At 41.2% G+C, this 19,891-nt stretch overlaps 1 protein-coding gene across 1 annotated transcript; it reads left to right on the forward strand.

Annotated features, from left to right (window-relative positions):
* Window positions 1–497: 497 nt before the first annotated feature.
* Window positions 498–19,399, forward strand: NCEH1 (neutral cholesterol ester hydrolase 1). Its single transcript, XM_067002010.1, has 5 exons — window positions 498–788; window positions 8,455–8,683; window positions 10,437–10,506; window positions 12,871–13,042; window positions 14,528–19,399. The coding sequence occupies exons 1-5, from the start codon at window positions 651–653 to the stop codon at window positions 15,143–15,145; spliced, it is 1,227 nt and encodes a 408-aa protein (XP_066858111.1). The 5' UTR covers window positions 498–650; the 3' UTR covers window positions 15,146–19,399.
* Window positions 19,400–19,891: the final 492 nt, after the last annotated feature.

Consider the following 19,891-nt stretch of genomic DNA (forward strand, 5'->3'; position numbering starts at 1 on the left):
ATTAATGTTCATTCTTTTTACCAGATCCGTAACACATGTGATTTTAGTTATTTAAATAAATATTTTAATTTACTGGAGATGGCTCTGTGAGGAAGTATTGAGAAGTCATTTAGTTTGTGTCTGGCCCGAGTTCTGTGGTATTTGTTTCCTGCGTGTTGCAAAGAGAGGGTTTTTATCTGAGGGGAAAGCGCTTATGGGGGTGACAAAGCCCAGATTGGAAACTGTCCTTGTGCTGGGTACAAGCGTGAGGTAAGTACCAATGGTTCTGTGCGTTAAACCAAAGCTTGCAATTGACCTAGGGAAAGAAAATCCCAGTCCAAAACAAAAATACGGAACAAAAGCTACGTTAAAAATCTGCCTTCCGGAGCTCCGTGGTGACTCACTACACGGCCAGCAGCACGGTCCCTTCAGCCGAACGCCCCTGCGGTGGCGGCAGGGGGGCGGCCCCGGCCCGCGGAGCCGCTCGGAGCGGCCTCCCCCTGCGGGCGGGCCCCGGGCGGGGCGGCGGCGGCTGCGCGGGCGCGGAGCAAAGGCCGGCGGCAACCCGCGGGGCGGGCACACGGGGACCGGGCCGAGCCGGGCCGAACGGAGCCGAGCCGGGCCGGGGTTAGGCACGGGAGCGCCGGGGGAGGCCGGCCGGCTCCGCGGCCATGCGGGCCGCCTGGGTGCTGCTGCCGGCGCTGGCCGCCCTGTCCGCCTACTACATCTACCTGCCGCTGCCCGGCACCGTGTCGGACGCGTGGAAGCTGATGCTGCTGGACGCCACCTTCCGCGCCGTGCAGCAGACGGTGAGGCGGCCCCGGGGATGCGGCGGGGATGGGCCCCGGGGGCGGCGGGGGGCAGGCGGCCAGCCGCGGGGCTGGCCCCGGTGGTCGTGTGTGCCCCTCGGGCACGGCTGGGGCTGGCACCCCGCCTGCTGGGGGGCTTTTGGGGGGCTTACGGGGCGTGCTGCGGGCTGGCGGCCGTCCTGCGGGCAGAAAGGAGTTGTAAATAAATGGCTTTTACTTCCATACGTTGGCTAGTGCATTAAGGGAAAGAAGATGCGGGGGATTCCCGTCAGATCTTGAAGGACATGCGTGACAGTTTGGTCACTTCGTGGTTTCTCCCTCGCTCTCCGCCGGTGTTTGCATGCTGACCTGACGCAGATCAGCGATCGCAAGCTTCCTCAGCTGTGAGCTTGATCCCCTGCTAGGGTGGTCGTGACATGAGTCGCTCATGGTCAGGCCTGATGTAAGGTACCGCGGGTGCTAAAGTATTTTAATTTTTTTTTTATCCCTAGCGGCAGTTTAAGTCATGCATAAAATGTCCCAAAACTTCTCCGTTGGGCGGATGGGAGTATCGTCAGCTTCAGAAAGGCATTAAATGAATTAATGGGCGGAGGGCCCATAAATAGATGCCGAAAGGCAGGGATGTACCTCCCGCGTTCCTAATACAATAACTGCGGAAGCGAGAGGACGGTGCCCAGACTTGTGTTCTCTCCCTAGACAGCTTCTCTGGTTGCTGCTTTTGCAGGCGGGTAGTGCTCGATGGACCTCTCAGCTGAGCTACTGGGACAGGTTCTTGTCAGAACATCCCCCTGAATCAAAGCACGCTTCTGGGATGAAAGAATAAAACTTCTTGCTTGTATACCTTCCCTTCAAGACATGATACTCATGTGCCGTGGAAACTACGTAGGCATGTCCTGCAATAGCCAAAGGTTTCTGTTTAAAAAGCTGTGGTTTGCCCTTCATTTGCTCTGTGCTGGTACCAAAAAAATGTAACCATTAAACCAGAAGCTCAAGGGGATTCTTTGAAGGCGTAACCAGAAGGGCAGTGATGGCCACAGTGTGCTGCCCACAGAGCACGTCGTAGCCTGTCTGCCAGGAACACCTGAACCAAGTCCATAACCTCTAGCTGAAGGAGAGCTATCTTTAGGAAATCATATGACGGACTATATATATGTATATTGCTGTTGGCTTATGTACATGTTCTGCTTGTTTGTGGTATGTGGGGCATAGTGAGATGGATTCTAGTGTCTCTAGGTTAGTGGCTGGAGGGCATGGCACCCCCTCTGGGGTATCCCAGAGGCTGTTGTCCCAAGAGGAGCCGCTGGAATAGAGCTGGGCCTGGTGGCAGACGGTGCTGAGGTGTCCACGGCTGTCCCCACCTCTGGTAGGAGGAAGCTGTAACTTCTTAGACAACCACTTACATCTCTGGCCTCAGAAAGGTGAGCTCAGGTAGCAAGGAAAAATCACTAAACAAGTAACAGTCCCTGCCATATGGAGTTCACAAGGAGGAATGAGTGGATTCTGCACAGAGGCATAAAGCAGCAGTGAGGCGTTAGTGATGCCCTGAACTGCACAACGAGTAAACCTTGGGGCGTTTCTTTCCAGACAGACAGAGAGGGTGCTTTCTAAGCGCTTAGAAGTCTTTCCAACGCTGAGAGATGGCACGAAGTTAGGAATAAGTGACTGCCATTAAGAATGAGCTGTGTGAGCTGAGGCTAGGATTGTAAAAGTTAAGCCTGAGTACTTACTCTGTCAGACAGCTTTAGTGTGTGTATATAAAATAAAGCGTGTCCTGCTGTAGAGCTGAGCTTCCCTTTTCTTTGTCTACCGGAGGTTGCAAGACCAAATGCTTTAACATTGCTGTAAATGTGATTGTTGAACTTTCACCTACTTCAGAATGTATTTTCAGCTTGCTATTTATTACTTTCCTTTGTAGGTTTGATAGCAGACAGAAGTACATTACTAAGTGGCTTTTATTTTAAAATAATCTCTGCAGTGTACTGTAATCCTTTCTTCCAAGAGCATGAAGCAAACTTCACGTGCTTCAAATACAATTGTTTCGTTATTCTGAAATAGATTTGTGCTGACTCTGACAATTGAGCATGACAGCTTCTTGTTAGGGATAACAATGTGTTTGTTTTCTCACTTTAACAATCACTGCCACCAAAACATACTAAGGCTGGCACTGCTCTTCAGTATATTAAACGCAAAACCTTATCATTATGTAGAGTTTTGTCCCAGTAAGCTATTAAATTTTTTTTTACAGGCTTGGGACTGACTCAGTGCCCTGAATCAGAGCAAAACACTTCCATGAGTGTTTATGTATTATCACATGGCTAAAAACATGTAATGCTTACACGGCAGTTTCTGTAAGTAGGTTTCAAAACGTACTTCAAAAGGGGACCAGTATGCTAATCTTACTTCAGGGGAGATGGGAGGAGATGGAGTGCCTTGTTTGAGGTTGCTGAAAATTCCAGTGGCATAGTACACGCTCTATACTGTGTAGTCATGCACCTGCACTAAAAAATGGTTCTGCAAAATAAAAGAAAATAGAGTGCAACCTGACACCTTTACATGGGATAAGCTGCCTAAAATGCAGTCGGAACAATATGTTCTGCACACAGTAAAATAGGGAAATAAGCCTGGTTTTGGTTTGTTTGTTTTTGCTAGTCGTTTGCTATCTACAGATATTGTAGTTGGCATTTTAGACTCAAACGTTACAGCAGTGTGTTTTGCCAAGTGGTGCCCAAACTGAGGATAGTGTCGTTCAGGAGCAGATACAACTTTTAAAGGTAGGAAGCTAAGTCTTAAAAAGTTCAGTCGCCCAGTGTCAGCATTGTTACTCGGTGAGTCACGAGTGAGATTTGGCGTAGTCCTCAGCAGTGTTGTCTGTAAAAATGCAAACAGCTACAGCAACTCCCAGTTCCTGATTGCAGCTGAGGCCAGGAAGGTCTGTGCAGAACCTGGCCTCTCACCAGCTGCAAAGACAGGGAAGGAAGCAGCTTGGCTTCGGTGGCACGCTGCCTTTGTGTGCCATCTGAATGCAGCCTGTTGCGGTAATTTCAAGGCTGAAGGTCAGATATGCACGAAGCTGGATGGTTCAACGGGGTCCTTAGGACAGTGTCGGCTAATGGAGTCACGAGGACAGACGACCCTAATGTGCGGAGTGCTATTGGAGTTCAATAGAAATTGGCAACACAAATAAACATTATTTTTTGTACTAGAGAGTACATAACTAATACAAAGTACAAGGAAGGAGGGGTAAGCATGATTGCAGCGAGCATTTGGGATTCTTCCTGAAGTTACCAGGTGAAGGACCAACAGAAGAATCCTAATAGTTTAGGGACCGATTGGTGATGAAAGGTGAGGTAATGGTGCCTCTCTCGAGAACAGGTCTTTGTTCATTCCGTCTGCTTTTTATCACAACCCGAACTCCCTTCTGCACTTCTTGACAGTTTTCTTCAGCACCAAGTTAAATCTCTCAGTACCTGGACCCTTGCCAAAGAATTTACCTAGAGGAAGGCGTTAATCTTAAACAGCTTAGTTGTTAGGGATCTGTGGGTTGTCCCTACCTCAACCCTGGCTATGGGGACATCCTGCTGAAAGAGGAGGCTGTAGCCGGAGAGGCTGCTTTGCCTGGTTCGTTGGAGAGTTGGGATGCATTATTATATTATAAAGCGCACCACCACCAAAGCAGCCGTGGATCAGAGAGGCAACAACCCCAAAATGAAAACCTGCAATCAGAACTGGGCAATATGTTGCCAGCAGGCATGCTGCAATCTGCCCACGGTAGTTACTTGTTGAATTGGCTCGAGTAGCTGCAAAATATTCTCGTCTGCCCTGCTAGTCCTCTCCCAGGGCCCTCCTGCCCATGCAGCTCTGTGCTGCTCCGTAGCAGCTGGGCGCACCGGGTGTGTGTCAGCCCACCCGTCAGTCCCATGAAGTTCTCAGGCCACATTTCCCTGATACCTGAAGTGTTTATTCAGGCTGATGCATAAAGACATGGTCATGATATGGGAAGGCTTGTGGCTTTGACCCAAACTAAACAATGTCCCATGCCTGTGGCTGGCACAGGAACTCCTCTTTTTTTTTCTTTTTTTTTTTTTTTTTTAACTTCGTAGCTTCCTCTTCTTTCTCTTCCTTTTCACTGTCTCTTATTACAGCACTGTCTGTTTTCCCTTTTTACCAGAGAAATCACTGTTCCTCTTCTCTCTTCTGTATGCATTTGACCACACACATGTAATTCCCTACATACAAGTGCTAGATTTGATAGCCTGCAACAGTCCTGCATTCTATCACGAGAGAGGTGGTAAAGTCATGAATACTAGCAAAGATCAAACCAGTTGTCGCTTACATGAGATGACTGAATGCATTTCTTTATAACTGTTTTAAGCCAATCCACCTGTGGGCTGCTGCCAAAAGTGTGAGTGTCCTTTTCCCCCATTCCCTTTTTCCTTCCTTGGGTTATGACTAAGGTGACGATGACCTGGCTGAGGCTTGCTGTTTGTTTTTTTCTGGGTTTGTAGTCAGCTGGTGCAGCAAGCTGATACTCCAAGGCTTCGCATTTGTTAATGCCAACACAGAAAGGTGCCGGGGAAGCACAGTCAACAGGACAGGCAGCTCTGACCTTCTGGTGGCAACACAGTCCTGGATAAGACTTTGCCAACCACCAAATACATCCTCTGTTGCCAGTGGCTCTATTGCAGAATGATGAGATTTGTTTAAAAATACATAAATATCTTATATATATATATATATATATGAAAGGGTTTTGTTTCTAGGACCTTTGGATAAGACTAGCTCTCTGCCAGCAAAAAGCACAATCCTGATGTGTTGTAAATAACAACCAAATTGACTGATTAGATATACTTCCAAAGAATCTGCCTGATAAGTGCTTGGCAAAAAAACCCTGTCAACAAAAAAAAATCAGTGCTGTTCCTTTTGTGCCCTGGTGGACGAGGTATCTCTTCCAGACTGTTTTTTGGTTCTCGGAAAGGGTGTTCTACTGTAGGAAGAAAAGCATCTGATAAACCTGCAGAGGGCCACGGTGCTCTGCAGCTTAAAAACCAGGGCAAAACACTTGTCAGTAAACAGCAGTGACTCGCCTTGGAAATAAACCACTTCCGATTCCAGGGAACACGTGGTAATCTTGTCTACAAAGAACATGAACTTAAGTAGGAGAAAGCTAAAATGGGATGCCTGTTGCAGCAAAAAATCTACAAAAAAAATCGGGCTGAAAAATCTACAGAAGTGCTGTTTTGCCTGGCAGTGTTTCTGTAACTGTTTCCCAGTGGTTACCTGCCCTGGGAACCTCCACAGGGTGCACAGAGGATCAGATCTTTTGGGTAAATCAGTGGCAGTTCAATAAGTTACATGTCAAATTATTAATAGGTGTATTACCCTTCACTATTCAAGCTCGAATGGTGTTTTCCTGTGGGGAATTTTTTAAATAACAGTGGGAGAAAAGCATAATCAGAAACTCAAAGATACAGTCTCAGGAATCCCGTGTTTCTGCCCACTGGGTGGCTACTTTGTTGTTTGTTTGGTTGGTTTTTTTCCCAGAGAAAAACCTTGCTGTTGGAAGAAACGATGATCCATCCATAAAGCAGCTAACATTTCAAAATTTGGATTCTCACCAAACTATCTCAGCAGGGTAACCTTACCGCAAGCTAAGCAGGAAGAGAGTTATTTCTTTAAATTCTTGTTTTGGAAGTGGATTCCTCTCCCCACTCACATACCAGTCCGTTGTGCTTGGCAGTCATAGAGTCTTTTGGGAAAAATTTCAAAGTCTTGTCTGTTTCCACACAAATCTGCAGTTGAAGTGGGGTTATGCAGGGTCTTTCTGACCCAAATGAAAGCTAGGATTTATTTTTTTTTTTTACATTGAAACTAACTATTGCAGATTGAAAACATAAGAACGGGGACTGTAGACCCAAGGGAACAGATCCTCTTTGGCATGGACACTGCTGAACGCAGGAAGCCTCTCAGCTGATAGGGAGTGCTTCAAAATTTGTTTTTTCCTCTGGAGGCAGTGGTGTGCCTCCATTAGCTGTGCCTTTTACTCAAGAAGAGACTTAGCACTGAAACTGACTGTGGAAAATGGTAGTCCAGAAGTACAGTGAAGAAAAAGCAAGAAAATGAAATGGCTCTCCTTGTAAATGCATCATATAAGCCAGAAAGAGACTGTAAAACTCTTACTTGCAAAATCATGTCTGTCACAAGGAACCTAACTTGGCTTCCACTTGGTTTTTGTATAGGTTAAGCTAAAGCAACAACCCGTTCTCTGCAGTGGGAACGTGGTTAGGGTGGTACCTGGGTGACTGATCTCTCCCTGGTGTTGGACTTCTCTAGTTCATACTAGCAGCTTTGCACTGTACTGGTGATACTAGCAGAACTAATAGTAAAATGGCTGTGTGTAAACAAGCCTCTTGACTCCTAACAATACACTTTTTTTTTTTTAAGCATCTGTTATCTGTACATAAAATAAAAGGTCACAGCTGACGGTTTTCCTTATGGTTGTGGTCCCACAGGTGTACATCAGGTATACGCATTCATTGTCCCTCCCAATTCCATTGCCTTAACACAGAGAGCTTTACAAAAGGCATAGCTGATTAGCCAATTTCTATTCTTCATCTGTAGAGTAGGGAATAACTTTGCAAAAGGGGAAAGACCCCTGCTACTTACTGTTTTTAGGGGCCAGTCTCTGCATTGGAGTCGCAGAAGTCCTCTGGCTCGCCCTTTGCTGCCCCTCTTGCACCACCTAGGGGATGGGAACAAGTACATACAGCAAATGATGCACAAGTCATACATGGGGAGCAAATCACAGGGGTTTAGGCTGGAGTGCCTTAGGTCCCAGTACTGTTTGCTGAGAGAAACAGGTTTACTAAGGGCAAAGTTGGTTTTTATTAAAAATAAATAAATGAAATCCTGGATAGCTAAAAGAGAAAATCTGTCCTTCTATCACAAGTGTACAGAAAGATGAGATCATTCCCTACTTTCTTAGTGTTTTACATACCCACAGAAGAGAAGTAATACACGTTAGTTTCCGAGGAAGAAATCACAAACCTGCCCTGCGTCTTGGATATTTCAGATGCTTTCCAATTCATCAGGCAAATACAGGACAAGCCAGTAAATAGGCACTGTATTTGTTTGAGATCATTTGTGTTTTTAAATGCCTTTGCAATCACTGAGAGCTTTCTTAATTTGGAAACTTTCTTTATTTGGAAATGGAAAGACTTAAGTCTTGCAGTGGAACAAGAGAAATATTTTATTTTGTACCTTACTACCACAAAAATATTGACTGTGTGGTATTGCCCTCTACTGGCACTGGTCTGAGGAGCTTCATAAGTCCAACAGTGGAATCTGCTGGTCAAGTTTGTCTCTTTTGGGGGTGTCTTTCAAAGGCAAGGATCTTAGTTCTCGTTCACACTTGCCTTGATCTGCATAGTGCTCATGGTTTGATTTATTATGACAACAGAGAATCTTTTATGGACAGGGTTTTCTTTTAATACAGCTGTAAAAGCATTACGGGTCTTTGATAATCATTCATTTTCTGATGAATATTCTAAGAACCTATATGTGTTTTTCATGGAGGAGCTGCCTTTTGAAGAAAGTTGCATTAAACATCAGTGTATCGTAACATGATATGCTCTGAAGTAACAGAAATCTCCTTTCTTTTTTTTTCTAGTGTCACCTGATTCACTATTTGAGACTCAGCCATCACCTGATAGTTCTGAACTATTTGATTTGTACGTTTGACAAGCTGAAGTCTGTCTCTTCTGAACACATTAACATAACGGATGCTGTTTTCGACGGTGTGGAAGTCAGAGTGTTCGAACCTCCTGGAAAACAAGATGAAACGCTCAAGCGCAGTGTTGTTTACATCCACGGGGGCGGCTGGGCCTTGGCAAGTGCAAGTATGTGTCTGCTAGTAACTAAATGGGATTTTCCTATGGTTTCCTCCCAGAAGGAATAACCAAAAGCTGTTTTTCCTGCCAGGGATGACAATTTTGCAAAGACTTAACTCAGTTAGGTAGTAACTGTCTCTACTCTGGTCGATCAGATGCAAGGAAGGAGGATTTAAATATATTTATATATACACCATTGACACACTGCAAAAATGTATATTTTATCCGGATACGGGCTGTAAAAGAACCAAAAGGGTAATTTTGTTTCCTCATGAGAGGACAAAACGTACAGTATACAAAACAAATTACACAGAGTGAGCTGAACAAAACTGCATGCAAGAGCATTGCTAATGTTTGGCTCCTGGTAGGATGTACCTGGGAATGCATGCTGCTGCTCACGGAAAATGGGCAGTGTGACAGAGGAGATGGGGAGACTTGGGTTCCAGTCCCACTCCCTTAGGGAACCGCTGTGATCACTAGCAGAAACTATCTTGAAAGTTCGTTATTTACATTAACTTGGAAGCCACAAACATGATTAGAGAAAGGAAGATGTAGTTATACAAGTGAAGCACTGATCCTTCCACATCTTGCAGCAGGAGAAAAGCCTTGGGAAGAGAAGGGATGTTGGCTGCCCTGTGGCCAAGAGCAAGAACTGATAGGAGTCTGTCTTTTCCCTGCTTAATTGCTCCCATGAGGACACGAAGGCTGTACAGCCCTGGTGCATTCTGAAGCATCTAGAGCCTCATCTATAGAAAAAAAAAATCAATGGTGTTTTCTGAAATGTTCTAAAACATGCAAAAGATTGCATCAAGTGCATTTGGACTATGTATGCAAGTCACTTAGACCATGACTTAAGTGAGATTTAGAGTCCTAAATACATTTTAAAGTCTGGTTTTCACATGCCTTTGGAAATCCCAGTCTCCTTGTCCTATAGCAGCTAAACATTTTGCTCCTCTTCTTACAGAGGAATGGGGCTTTGAGGTGGGTTTTCTTAGGCCTACCTAAGGGATGTTTATTAGTCCTGTCTACATCATTTGTGTTCTAACAGTTTGCATAAGATTTGTTGTGTCAAAAGTTTGTATTGAATTACTGTGCTTTGTTTGAATACTGTAACTCAGCTATGTCAGATGCTATCCTTAAGTCCAAGTTGCCGAAGTTAATGGCACAAGTGTCACAGCCAAATACTAAATTCTAAGACTAGATGCTTTAGAAAACGCTTGGTGTCCTAGTATATTTTATAGTACCAGGAATCAACAACTACATAATTGGAAAGGAATAAAATTAAAGAAAATCAGTCCACTGATAAATAGGATAGCTGTGATTAATCCTCCCTTAAATGAGTAGTTCATTGACATTAATAGGGCAGCTCATTTGAATCAAAGCAATAGATGGTATAATAACATGAAGAAAAAGCAGTGACTCATACAGTAATAACTGTTTCTGGATGCTAATGCCCGCAAGCCACCGGGTACCTTGAATTTTGCCCAGTTGTGAGAATTGTGATAGGTGGATGAAATGACGTGCTCCAAGTCACCAAGAAACAGATGAGAAAGAAAGCATTAGGCTGCAGATCTTTTCAAGGCATGAATTACGTTCCTTCTGCTAGAATGTGCATTTGGAACTTCATCTGTTGCAAGCTGATCTTATTTACTTTGCTTCTATTTGTATGATATCTTTATTTTCTGGGAAGGCTTACGTATGGCTTTGTGAAATACTGCCATAAATGGACTTTCATGTCCCTAATGCTGTCCTTTCATTCCAGGAACAAGCCTTTATAACAACCTCTGCAGAATCATGGCTGAATCTCTCAATGCTGTGGTTGTTTCAGTTGAGTGAGTAATCTAAAATCGATAAAATAACTTTAAGGTTTTTAGAAATACGTAACGTAGTTCTTCTAGCTTTTCCTTTGTTACTGACTTTTGTAGAAGACTTTACCTTGGACAATAATTCTCTTTACCAGGCTGATATTTTTATCCTTTTAGAATGACAACAAATTAGAATGGAATCAAAAGTTCATTTGAATTTCTAATTATTTTAGGAACCATTTCAGAAGGCAGAAATGTGGGAAAAGAGTAGCATTTTAATCAGTTGGACAGAAACTGAAGTGCAAGTTTTAGTGTATTTTGCAAATATACCTGTATGTAAGGAGTGCATCTAAAACCAGAGATCACTCAAATGACTTACATTATAATTCTGTTGCTCTTTTTTTTTGACAAGCAGTTTAGGCATGGTATATACCTGAAGGAAGGCTGAACTGCATCTCTCTGACCCCACACAGAGCAAGAGTGAATTATTCTACCCTTAATGGAAAGTATATAATACATTAAAAACAAAAACACGTTTTCTAAGTCCCACTGAGCAAGGGTCTGCAACATAAAAATTAGCAAATCATTTACCACTGCTCATTAACCAAAATACACAGAAGTCTGGCAGTTCCTGCTGTTCCCTCAATTGCCCACTGTTCCCGTGTAAGCACTGTACTCCACTCAAGAGCAGGAGACTGCCTGGGTGCTAGACAACAGAGAAGCAGGGTTGCCTTTTTTTTTACTAGCTGAACAATTCCAAGGTAAACAAACCTCTCAACTAGCTAACTGCATTACTTAGATGACTCCAACTTGATTGGTACTTCGCCCATCCTTCTTGTCAATTTCAATATTTTCTTTTGCAAAACCAATCACTTAATTTAACTACTCAAGTTTCTGACTTGCAGTCAATTACGCACCAAGCTCTGTGATCTAATTATGATTTAATTATATGGAGTTGGTGCTACTGATTCAATACTCATTCTAGTGTACGTTAAGGGGTTGCTTTTTTACTTCTTTGTTTATTAGTAGAAAAACTGTTTTAAAAAAAGCATACAAATAACAATCACAGTTTTGAAAAGTTCTTTGCTATTCCTTTTCTGGTAGCTGTTTCTCAGTTATTGTTTGTCTCTTCTCCTTAGCCATTATATCTTTCAATCAAGGCATTTATCCTCCATTAGTGAAGTCTAATTTGATTTTTTTCATTGGTTTAATTGCACATCTCGCTTTCATGATCTATACACAATGTTACTCAGTTCTGCAAGGTGTTCCCAAAGGCCCCTCTCATGTTCCTTTGTAGTTGATGCAATATATAGATTGCTTTCTGAAAGCAGGACAGATCTGAAGTTGGAAACAATTCATGTAAATTAAGCTTAAAATTTATTTTACATGTAGAATTTTTTTAGCTTAGATTCCAAAGAAAATGTTTTGAACCAGAAAACAGGATTTTGTTTGGCAGAAGTTAAGGCAAAATAAAATGCTTTTGACAGTGTCAAGCCTTTTTCTTCACTTTGGGCTAAGACACTTATGCAAAGATTTAGGCTTGTCAAGCTGACAATAAAAACATTCTCTCAAAATATTATTGATCAATAAGAACACGTGAAATCTGTTAAGAATACAAAAAGCTACAAGTGGAAAGATGTTCTTTGCACCATGAGGCCTGGTAACAACTCTTACATTACAAATGATTGAGTAAATTATGAACTGATTTCTCCTGCACTGTTATTTAGAAACTGAGAAAATGTAGTAAATAGAATTCGGCTGCTGTCTGTTTGTAGGCAGACTGTTTAATCTGTGTGTGCTTCAGTCTGTGAAAAGTATATATTCCTGCTTCTCTCCTTGATAAAGGAGATGAATTATTCAACCTGCTGCATTACCCCAAATTGGTATTACTTCACTTCCTGGCTATTGTTCGCTTCCTGGTACAAAGCTAAGAGATACAGCAACGTTCATCCTCTCCTGAGCGTAGAAAAAATTTGGGAAACAGAACTGCTAGATGCTTGTCTCAGCTGAATCTGTTGGGCGTATATTGCTTACTCTGTCATAGCAGTTAAGGTGCGGAGTTGTGATCAAAAACAGGCCAACAGTAATGACTCCCTCACCAAGGGTTGTTCTAATATTCATTCATTTTTATAACGTGATGAAATGCTCTGTTGGGAAATCCCAAGAAAGTGCTGCATGATATTATAGCATCTTGGTGTTATTCATACCTAATAGGTTCTTGTAAATCTTTCAGAATTAGAGCGTTAATTAAAAGATTAAGTACTACACACCTCATTTTTTCCCATAGTATTTATCTTAATGAAATAATTTTTGCCATTCAGATAGCATCTATTAATCATGAGAGAGAAGTACATTAAAGGTAATAATTGTCTCTTACCTCTTCTTTTGTAGATACAGGCTGGTACCAGAGGTGTGCTTCCCTGAGCAATTCCATGATGCTCTTCGTGCTACAAAGCATTTTTTGCAGCCTGATGTCTTAGCTGAGTATTCAGTTGACCCAAATCGAATCGCAATTTCTGGTGATAGTGCAGGAGGAAATTTGGCTGCTGCTGTGTGTCAGCAGGTAACATCCAGTGTCTGTTATGTTTTATGCTATAACAATCCCTAATTTAGTGGTGCATATAGGTAGACAGGTTCTTTATGCTGCATCATCATGAAATGATGTGCCAGTGTTAGAGACAGAGTGGTAGCTCTCTATTGAAAGAAAGCATCTTACCACACTACAGAAGAAAAATGAGTCAATTGCATATTGCACGTAGCTTGCAATGTCTTACTACAGTTATGAGTTGTTATGGGACTAAGTTTAAGAGCAAGTATCTAAATGATTTTTTTTAAACTCTTTTGCTGAGGAATTCTTTATTTACCTAAGTAGGTAACTAGCTACATGCATGATTTATCAATTTAGCTTCTTATTTTCAGATGCTTGTCATAGAAAATAGATTGTTATTTCTTTCAAATACTAATGAAGGACAAAAAATATAATACGTGAAGCTTAACTCTTCTTTAAATTGTGAAATGCTCCAGGAAGACAATTAAGGAAATTTCTTTTGTGTATCTCTAGTTTAAACATAATCTGAATTTAATCTACTAAAGATTTTAAAGGCAGCCTGGGGCAAGTAATAGTATTATTCATGGTTGAGTGAAATATTATTATTAGCTTTTTTATATTGCCAATAACCATTGGTGATGATAAAGAACATACCCTGCCCAGGCAACTAATTATCATGACAACCTTGCAATATTGAATTAGGGGGAAAATTAATAAAGCACAATTGCACTAGAAGTCTTCATCTTGAGGACTGATAAACATGATAGAGCCATGTTTTGGAAACAGCATTGATAACTCATTTCCATGATGCACAGTTAAATCAATGATGTAGGACTGTTTCAGGGAGAGGTTAAATGCGCTGAGATTCTTCAGCCTGAAAGAGAAAGACAAGATGAGATACACGGATCTTTGTATCTTGAGTAGAAGGTGAAGCAAAACAAGTGTTTACTGATTCTTTCACTAAAAGAATCAGGGGGTTTCAAATGCCAACCTTGTAGGCTCAAATCAAATGCAGATGTTAGGTTCAAGTCCACCACAAAGGTGTTTCTGCACACAGTGAGCCTTTTGCTAGAGAAAACTGGATGCCAACAGTTTGCAAAAGCTCAAAGAAAAAGCTACAATTGTGGAAGCTGTGGAATCATGAAAAGCTATTAAAACCTTGGATAGCTACATTGACTCAAGAAGTCCATCTGCGAATAGTTCAAATGGTGTGTTAGAGAATACCATTTTACACTTTCCTTATACACTTCAGTAAATGTCTGCTACTGATTTTCTGTTGGTAACGGTACTAAAACTGTCCTGAATGACCATCATTAAAAGAAAATAAAAAGATAAGGCTGTATTTCAGGCAAAAGAGGATCATTCTTCACCAGAGGCGTTGCATAAGAACAGAGTTTGGCCTACAAGTTTTCAAATGGTTGTTTGAGTGAAGTTCAGGGTTGATATTGTAATGCTTATTTTCTTTCGTAATCTTTATTTTATTCTATGTTCTTCCTGCAGCTTAGCAAAGATGAGCATTTGACCATCAGACCAAAACTGCAGGCCTTAATTTATCCAGTCCTTCAGGCATTTGACTTCAATACCCCTTCATATCAGCAGAATATGAATATGCCTGTTCTTCCCCGTTACGTCATGATCAACTATTGGATAGACTACTTCAATGGTAATCATGACTTGGCTCACTCACTGCTGATTAACAACCACACTGCTCTTGATGTTGGTCAAGCACTCTCTTACAGAGGACGTCTGAACTGGACATCTCTACTGCCTTCGTCATTCAAAAAGAACTACAAGCCTGTAGTACAAACCACAGGCAAGGCTGAAATAATCGAGGAGATACCAGCGCTCCTTGATGTACGAGCAGTCCCGCTGCTTGCAGAAAACGAAACTTTGCAGCTGCAGCCAAAGACTTACATCCTGACTTGTGAGAATGACGTCCTGAGAGATGATGGCGTGATGTATGCCAAGCGGTTAGAGAATGCTGGCGTGGAAGTCACACTCGATCACTTCGATGACTGCTTTCATGGCTGTATGATATTCACGATATGGCCTACTGATTTCTCTGCAGGAATTCAGACTAGAAACAGCTATATAAAATGGCTGGATGAAAACCTCTGAGGAGAGAGTCTCTAGAAGATACAGGGTGCTCAACTCTGGTGTCTGTTCTTGCAAAAGATCAAAGAATGAAAAAGTGCACTTTTCCAAATTCTGACTTTATCCATTCAGCTGCATCGGGGGGGGGGGGGGGGGGGGGGGGGCTGCAGACTAGCTGTAGCATTTACTAGCTCAATTGACCTTGCCCAGCAAAGTATTTTGTGAAATATTTCTTCAGATTTCAGGATTTTTTTTCTTTTCAGATAACTTGTCGAACGTAAACAAATGTTGAGCAAGGAGATCAGCATTCCTGTTGCATTCTTAACTGGCTCATTCTTAACTGGCTGAAACTTTCAAGCTTTGAAACTTTCAAGCTTTGAACCTTAATTAGGCACAAGGGCCACAACTGTAAAATGATGCCAGATAAAGTCGAATGCTTACATCTCTGTTTGAATATATAAAAGGGAGAAGTAATTTTCAACAGTGTTGAGTACTTGCTGGTGGGAAAGAAAGTGTGAGCACTCTCACCTTTGACAGTGGAACCATGCATTTGGATGTCAGGGATGGATTTAGATGGTGACTTCTAGGCAAATAGACAAATGGCTCTTAAATTAAAAAAAAATAGTTAAGATGATGCTTGGCTAAGAGACTTGTCTAACATAACTCAGCTTTGGAATTTGGTCTTTATGGTCTTCTAGTTATTTATAAATGCACAGAGCAAAACATTTTCAATTTTAAAAAAATAATCATAGCATTCATACAAACATGGAGGATAAAATGTGTACCTGCAGAATCTGGGTTCATTATGGGAGCTTCAGAGATGACTACATGGCTGAAGATTATGACTGTCAGCTTTTAAAGCCTCAGTTTATAACCTCCTTACAGAAAATACTGAGCATACTAAAAATAATCTGCTGTGTGGTTTGCACTAAAGTTTGTAATTAATAGTAGAAGTTTTTGTTCATTGACTTTCTTTTGTGCTTATGGCATTTGTTGTATTTCATCCTTCCTTGAAGGAGGGAATCGGACAAATAGAAGTGGGCTCTAGTCTATACTGGAGATTTACATTGGAGCTTTGCTGCTATAGCTTGTTTGTCTTGTAGACTGTACCTAAAATGCCAGATAGCGTGATCTAGCTATTGTGCAGCACATCTGTCCAGTTTGAGCCGCTCTTTAAAAATCAGAGAGACAGGACAGTGAAGTGAAACCACTTGCAACAGTGTAAATGTACTTTTTTTCCAGGATGTTTACTGATTGCAGAGGTGGAGGCTGCACCAAAATGTCATGCCCAGCCTTTCTAGGCAAAGAGAGGGTGGCTGTCCCATGACTAAACCAAGGGATTAAATTCATCGTCAGCTTTACTGCAGACTTCCTGTAGGACCCAAGGAGATCAACGTAATCTCCTTGTGCCTCACTTTCTTCTTTCTGCAAACAGGGAGTAGTCAAAGACAGGGAGTAGTCGTTTCCTACCTCACAAAGGATTGTGAAACTGAATTCACAGACGTTAGTGAAGGACATGGATATGTTACTGACTGGCATGCACTGAACAGATCCCTTGGCTTCTGACTTTCCATCAGTCTTTAACAGCTGGCTCAGAGCAGTCTTCCCCATGGCTGGCGGTGCTGCTAGACTGTCCCCCCTGTGAGGGTAACTGATTAATCTCCTGGCTTGTGTGAAAGTACAGTAAGGTAAGGGTTCTCAGCTGTAGGAAATCTTGACAAAGACGATTTCATGAGATCATTTCTGAAAAGTTAATTTAAAAAAAAGTAAATCAGGCTACCTTCTGTAACTTAAGGTATATACAGAACAGCTCGCTTTCACTGATATATAAATTAAATAAGAGTATGACTTTGCTGAATCATTGCTTCCTAAAAACACCAGCTTGTTAATATGGCTGTATGTATTAATGAGACAAGGCCTCAATGTAGACTCAGTCACACAGGCCAAAACTAATTTCTGAGCATGAGTTCACACGGAGGTCACAAGCCAAAGCTTTTTCAACAGTGGCCCAGATTCTTTTTCTATTTAGATTGTTACAAAGACTTGGTGGAATTAGAGCAGCCAAGTGTCAATTCAAATCAGGATAAACTTTGGCCAATATATACAATTAACACTGCAGAAGAATTTAAACATTCTTACGGATTTAAACCTCTTCTTCCCTTCCCCATAAACACAAGTCCAGTAGATACAATTTACACCTACAACAGATATCAACTAAAGTTATGTCTATTCAAAAAGACAAATTACTGATCTTGAAAAGGGGCCTGTACTCGTATCCAATCCACTGTATGCAAACAGCTCCCATTACTTGGCTTTAGACCATGTCTGAGTCAAAATATATCTTTTACACTGAGCTGTAACAATAGGCTTATTCCTGACTTTCCCCCTTACAATAAGGCTATGTCAGAAAACGTATAATTTTATTTCAGCCTGCAGTCATTAAAAGGTAGTCGTTGGAGTACTGGGAAAAAAATGGTTACTATTCCTATCAGTTCTATAATAACTAAGTTACCTAAGAGCTGTCTGCAGTGCTTTAGATCAGCATTTGTTTATAGCTAATTTATAAATATCTGCTATGAAGCTATGATATAACCACTACCTTTTTTTTCACTGAAATGAAATGGAGAGCTGAAATATATATTCCTGGAGTTGGCTGTGTATTTCCTTCATGCACTGAAGCACATTAAAGTCTTGGCACAAGAAGTGGTAGTAAGTATATAACTGGATTGAATGTATTCACTAAGTCATCACCAGCTTGATGTGACATCCACGATGGTAGCACAACTTGGATGAGATGTTACAGTATTAATTAGTTCCATCAAAACACCATGATTACTTTATCATGCAGATATATAGTTAACTACAAAATAGCTGCAAAGATACGTGGCATTTCCCATTACATACAAAAAGAGGTCTGAGTTACAGCTATAAAAAGACCTTTTGGTGTGTAGCCACACAAGATGCTTGATTGAAATTAAGTGTAAACCTTGAAGTAAGCATTAGTCACATTCTCATCTTTCCTCTTACGTTACTTTGTTCTCCTGTGCAGGCGATCACTGTGCCTGGAGCTAGAAGTTCAGCACTGCTTCCAGCTGAACTGCTGCAAGCTCACCCCAACAGAGCACTGGCTCAGCTCAGCAGGGCCAGCAGGCCTTACAGAGATCTGGTGCCTGCAAGCAAGAGATTAAGATTAATGCATGTTACAATAGCTTTATTCTTTTTTTTTTTTTTTAATACTCTTCATCTTACAAGTGTTTGCTTGGGTGTACGTAGCACCTTCATTCCTTAGTTGTTTCACAAAGCAGTTCAGAGCACCTTACATGTTCTAGGATCAGATTCAGAAATACTCCTAACAATACTTCACCTATGTAGAGTGAAAAGTTGGTCTTCTAAAAGAAGATGCTCAATAAATTGTTCTACTTCCTTTTTCATTAAATTCATTAAATGAGTATGGCTAACTAATTTTAGAAGATAGCTATTTTGTTTTTTGACCCTCCCCTTCCTACAATTACACTTCAACTGTCCATTGCAAGAATATCAAAGAATTCAAATGTAAGCTTTAAAGAAAAAGCCTGCATAACAGAAGCTACACTCATTTGAATCCTATTTCATTGGAAATATATTAGCAGGTCCCCAGTAGTTTTGACTGATGCTGACAGGAATAAATAAGGTTTTTGTCTGTCTAGCTTAGAACATCTTAAAGAATGGGAGTTGAGCATTTCTGAAAACCCAGACCGAATTAAAGATGTTTCATAAAAATCACTAGCAACTAGAATTTCCTGACCTTCATCTAAGTAACTGCAAAATTGCATCCAAGCCAAAGCAGAAAGGCCATTGTGGATTTTAAGTCCTACAAACTAAAAATAAATTATTTATCTTTAAAACATTGTTTTGTACTGTTTGGGCCTCTCTATTTTTTGATTAGGTGCATCAGTTTTTAATCTCTTAATACATTCTGAGAAACTTTTTCAATTAAAACTATTAGAAGTAGATTAACCTGACGTAAGCCTTTTAAGCTGCTATGACCTGTAATAATGTTTGTTTTGTTTTGTTTTTAAAGAAACTGGTTTAATGTTCTCTTATTTATGATGTTCAAGAATACAAAGTACAACATATGTGATATGAATGCATTTAGTAACTTAAGTGTGACTTTTTTGGGTTTGTTTTTTTTTTTTCTTCTTTCCCATTACAGGGGAAAGATCTTGTAAGATCTAAGTAGCAAGTGTGGTTCAAATGTGCTATCAAATTGAAGAACAAATAAAGTGGAAATATGTCTGACTTTTTTTTCCCAGATGTGCAACGCTTCTAATTTGAGTTTTCAATTAGTAGAAATGAGTGAAACAAAATGGGAGATCTCCGAGTTCCTGTAAAAAAATGCTGAATCAAAGACAGGGTGGTTGTTTTCAAAGCAGGAAACCTTGCTGGTGTATCCATGGTCTCTGAATGTGACCTTCCCTGACTTGATTGCTCCCAAATGATTAATGCTGACCACATTTGCTTATGTTGAAAAAAGGACAATGCCTGCACAAGTGCTGTTCCTCTCTCTTTCAAGATAGACAGCTGAGCTCATGTTCTTCATTCTGTAAACAGAATTTTACATGCTCATATATTAATGTTTGAAATCAATTTTATCCCAGTTCCATTTTCATTCCTATTTACCTTGCTTTCACATTTTTTCTTTCTGAATTCTTACCTATTTTCTTCCCCTGCTCTCTCATTTATTAATGGTCACAGCAACCTTACTTTTAAATTATCGTAATGTGCAGGTTT

Source organism: Anser cygnoides, chromosome 9, assembly GCF_040182565.1.
Source record: "Anser cygnoides isolate HZ-2024a breed goose chromosome 9, Taihu_goose_T2T_genome, whole genome shotgun sequence".
NCBI classification, from domain to species: Eukaryota; Metazoa; Chordata; class Aves; order Anseriformes; family Anatidae; genus Anser; species Anser cygnoides.

Coding starts and splice junctions, on each gene's coding strand:
- NCEH1 (XM_067002010.1), top strand. CDS start 651: ATGCGGGCCGCCTGGGTGCTGCTGCCGGCGCTGGCCGCCCTGTCCGCC. Junction 8,684..10,436: donor CTGGGCCTTGGCAAGTGCAA/GTATGTGTCTGC, acceptor CTTTCATTCCAG/GAACAAGCCTTTATAACAAC. Junction 10,507..12,870: donor GCTGTGGTTGTTTCAGTTGA/GTGAGTAATCTA, acceptor CTTCTTTTGTAG/ATACAGGCTGGTACCAGAGG.